Source organism: Nestor notabilis, unplaced genomic scaffold, assembly GCF_000696875.1.
Source record: "Nestor notabilis isolate BGI_N333 unplaced genomic scaffold, ASM69687v1 scaffold2706, whole genome shotgun sequence".
NCBI lineage: Eukaryota > Metazoa > Chordata > Aves > Psittaciformes > Psittacidae > Nestor > Nestor notabilis.
The window spans coordinates 1-4,816 of NW_009932169.1; the positions used below are offsets into that span (position 1 = coordinate 1).

General features: G+C 45.9%; 1 protein-coding gene across 1 annotated transcript; it reads right to left on the reverse strand.

Annotated features, from left to right (window-relative positions):
• Window positions 1-1,388: 1,388 nt before the first annotated feature.
• On the reverse strand, window positions 1,389-1,548 carry LOC104407052 (protein C19orf12 homolog; the record flags this gene model as incomplete). Its single annotated transcript, XM_010016230.1, has 1 exon — window positions 1,389-1,548. A coding segment is annotated over exon 1 (160 nt), but the record flags the coding sequence as incomplete, so codon positions are not given.
• Window positions 1,549-4,816: the final 3,268 nt, after the last annotated feature.

Genomic DNA, 4,816 nt, shown 5'->3' on the forward strand with positions numbered 1-4,816 from the left:
CAGTTTTCCCCATGATACCACAGAAATACTTGAAAGCGTACTACAACTAAATTCATCTTCTGTAGTTTTAAGAGAACATCAATATCTGATTTAGGGGCACTTAATGCAAAAGCCGCTAGAAGTATTGATGTCTAAATTCCTTGTCTGTTGGGACAAGATTTGTTACATGATTACACTTCCCCCCCTCTCCAGCAACACATCCACAATCTATTCAGAGCAAGCAGTCCCTAGAAAGCAGGGCAAGTCCAAGTTTCTCCCATGACTGCTGCAGATGGAAGGTAACTTGTCCTCTAATTCTTGATGTACGGCAGTAATAAGGACAATCCCTGCTACCCAGTCTCATGTCCGTCCAGACTTGTAGTGACAGAGTAAGGGGGAATGGTTTTAAACTGACGGAGGAGAGATTTAGATTAGCTATCACAAAGGAACTCCTCCAGGTGAGGGTGGTGAGACACTGGCAAAGGGTTCCAGAGAAGCTGTAGCTGCCCCGTCCCTGGCAGTGTTCACGGCTGGGCTGGATGGGGCCTGGAGCATCCTGGTCCCTTCCAAACCAAAGTATTCTAGGATTCCATGACTTCAGTGACAACTCTTAATTCAAGAGATACAGAGGAGACACAACTCTTTACTAATACACTCTGGCCTTCCTGTAGTTTTCCAGCCAAGGAAAAAAGGAAAGTGACACTGAATAGGGAATTCCAGAAAAAAAAAACAAACCAAAACAAGTACACCAAGAAGTGGATAGCAGGTACTTTTCAAATACAGAAATAAACAATTTTATTAACATCATTAGGAAAATGATCCTGTCCCATGCTAAGGCTGACTAAGATACTTATTCACCCTTACTTTACACCCCAATTTTCTCTCTTCTGTGCCACTACGTACTAACATTCCTCCCTGCCCCAACTGCTACAATTGTCTCTCATGCTTCTTCACCCTTTCCACTTCCTCACCTCAGTGCTGGAGCTGAGCCCACACAAGAAGCTCGGAGCATCATGGTTTGCTGTTTGTCCCACACCTTTAGCACTGGTTTACAACAGCAGATGTGAACCAGGGCTCTACCCACCAAAATGATTTGTTAACAGCTTGTTCAAAGGGTTTCAAAGGTGCCACTGTCTCAACCTTAGACCTCTGAATGGCTTCCATTTTGCTGCACAGGAGTCCAAGTTAGCAAGGTCACTACCACACTAGAAGGAAATACACATGCCTACCTCATGCACATCTCATTTCTAAAAGCTGACACACAAAATGGCATCTTGTTAAAGCCCATCTACATGAAATCTCAACACTGCATGCCCCTTCCCTTCAACCCATACCTACACACAGGCTTCCTCATTTCTTCACTCAGGGAGTTAACCACACTTCTTGTTCCTAAAGCAAAACATACTTACCTACAGCGATTCCAGGTGGACCTCCCATCAGACCCCCAATAAAAGCTGTTGCACCCGCCAGCAGTGCTCCTCGACCAGAGTGCTTGACAGCAGCTTTCATCCCCTTCTCCTGGGAGAGGTGGCAGAACAGCTGCATCACATCATCAACATTGATGGGCATCTTGGCGAGTTAAGATCCTGAAAAAGATATTTTAAATTGTCTTTTGATTGCTGCAACACAGACTAAACCTTGCTGCTAAATGCGTGTTAAGAAAAAGCAGAGAGACTAGAAGTACAGAGGCACAGTCAAAACAGTAAAACATGAATTTACTTTCATTTTGGGAAAACCAAACCTACTTGCAAACAGCTAAAGGCTACTGGAAATGCAAATAAAAACACATAGTAGACCGGAAAAATCTGGTTTTATGAGAAATTTTGAAGACCAAACAAGGGCAAGCACCTGCAATGACAGACAGAAGAAAGTTTATATGATTCTACTGCACATTGCCTTTGCCTTGAGCAATTGCCACTTGTGTTCACACACAGCATCACACACAGCTCCCGGAGAAAGGCAGAGCAGAGCCGCACTCTATCACAGCTAGCAGATCGCAACTGACAAACCTGTCAGGTATTTTCTCCTTGCCCTAATTCTTGCCACAAATCAGTTGTTTTCATGTATCATCCTTCTCCCATTTTGTTACCTGGGACTGGGAGTAAATGGAGAGCTCTGGAGACAGGGTATCCAAAATGCGGGAGTGTATGTGTACGGTGACTGGGACTCAGAGCAGGCACATGAGATGACTCTCATGTACAAGGAGGCAGAGATGCAACCTCAGCCTCCTTAGACACAGTGATGAGTCTCCAGCATGGAGCAGATACCTGGCCCCAAGAACGATCCCTCCGAAACCAAACCTTTTCCACCTCATTTTCTTGCTGATGCTGCCGATCTAAGCCTGCTCATTTCCCCAGAGCTCCACAGCGAGCGTGGGTACCCCCCAGGGCAGCAGGGCATGCCTGGGTGGAGGCTCCAGCCTCAGTCCTGCAGGCACAGGATGCTGCGTTACTGCACTGGATGCAACTCCATGAATGAGCACACGACCGATTTTAAAAAACCCAACAAACTAATACAGGGCACCTTTTGGGGATTTCTGCATGTTAAATACTTTTTTCCCCAGGGTGCTTGCCTTGTCATAGCAGGGAAGTAATTGGCATTACAGTAGCCAGTCAAGCTGACCGACTTCCACAGATTCCTAAACCCATGTAACTGCAATACACATGAAATGATGTTTTGCGAGCAGGGAGACCTGAAGGTGAAGCCTCAGGTCCCTGCAGCGAGCAGAAGCTGGCTCTCTGTGGAAAGCCACCCGCGCTGCTCCATCCACCACACTGCCAACACTGGCAAGTTTCCTTTTGGTGACGTGGCATCCTCAGCAGTGCAAAGGGCACCAGCTGCCCTGGGGCTTCTCTCAGTAAATGAAACTCTTTCCTGACCAGATTCAAAGTGCACTTGGCTTAGGAGTGAAAAAAGCCCAGACCATAATGAAAAAAGGAATCCCACTGCGGTCTGCTGGTGTGCAAAGCGTGGTGAACACACGTTCATAGTAACGTGTTAGTCTCAAGGCAAAGCAGAAGCACACTGGAACTCAAGCAACTCTTTTCCCATACTAAATGATTTTACCGCTTCACTCCCTTCACAACTTCCCCAAAGGGAATTTCCACTTGCAAATTAAAACATATTTAGGGGTCTTTTTGGCTTGACTGAAGAAGGTTCTCAGCACAGCAGAGACGTTCCTGCCTAATACCCAGTGTGAGCATCACACTCAGAACTCTCAAAGACCCTACAAGGAGCACTCACTTTCTCCCACTCTTGCAAGTATTTCTGTCACCTCTCAGCATACTCACTATATTTTAAGTCCTGCAGTGAATTTTAGAGAACACTGTAGCTGATGCACAGCACGTACAAGTTTCTTTCGGTTTCTTTTCCAAACCGTACATATAGAGCACTACTGAGAGCTAGCTACTAAAACATAAACCACGTACTGCAAAACATACACATAAAGTAACTCCAGACATTCCTACATTCAGCCCAAAGTCACAGACCAACATTTAAAAGGAGCTGTAAGTTTTATGTGTCAGAGGCAGAACCAAGACAAAGGCCAAAAATATTTATCAACTGGCTGTGTAACTGACAAGTAAATGGAACTGCAGCTTGATTCTAGCAACAAAGTATTTCCTACAGAATCCACCCAGACTGTAAGAAACACCAGGAATGTAAAATACTGGATCTGCAGTAATGGAGGGATGGAAACATCAATGATATCCGTAAAATCAGGCCTGGCTTTCAGAGGTGCTGAGTCACAGAATCATAAAATCATAAGATCGTTAGGAAAGGTTCGTAAGATCAGCCAGTTCCAACCCCCTGCTATGGGCAGAGACCTCTCACCGCAGACCATTTTGCCCAAGGCTCTGTCCAGCCTGGCCTTGAACACTGCCAGGGATGGAGCATTTACCACTTCTCTGGGTAATGTGTGCCAGGGCCTCACCACCCTCACTGTAAAGAACTTCTTCCTTATATCAAGTCTGAACTTCCCCTGTTTAAATCTAAACCCATTTCCCCTTTCCTACCACTAGAGTCCCTAATGAAGAGTCCCTCCCCAGCACCCTTATAGGCCCCCTTCAGATACTGGAAGGCTGATATGAGGTCTCCACGCAGCCTTCTCTTCTCCAGGCTGAACAGCCCCAACTTTCTCAGCCTGTCTTCATACGGGAGGTGCTCCAGTCACCTTATCATCCTCGTGGGCTCCTCTGGGCTTGTTCCAACAGCAATTCCTACAGAATCCACCCAGCCGTTAAGAAACACTAAGAATGTAAAATACTGGATCTGCAGTAATGAAAGGCTGGAAACATCAATGGCATCCATAAAAGTGGGCCTGGCTTTCAGAAACGCTGAGTCCCCACAGGTCCTACAGGTTTCACATTGCACTGAGAATATTCAGCACTTCAACAACAAAAAAATAAATACGAAGAGTTTTGGAAAATGAAGCTGCTGAGAAACCAACCTTTGTTGTACAACAGACCTCTCTTTTTATTCTACTGCAGTTCAGTGGCTGTGGTCCTCTTCTCTTTGTGGTGTTCCCAACTACTCAGAGGACATGCTAGATTCTGTACTTCTCTGACTAAATTAGATGGTGCACTGTGTCTGGAGACACAATAGTTAATGGTCCGTGAGGGCCCACCCCGAGCCTTTTTGACTTGTAAGAGTACATCCCCAGCCTGTGAGCAGTTTCCCAGATGGGTTGGAAGAGCTGATTTTACTCCAGCTCCTGCGATAAAGAATAACAATCCCTTTCTACAAGACATAGGTGGACAATCTTGTGATCACTATTAGAGGGGCCCTGCCTCCAGTCAGGTGGAGGAGAGGGACAATCGGGTTTATTGGACTGTGTGGA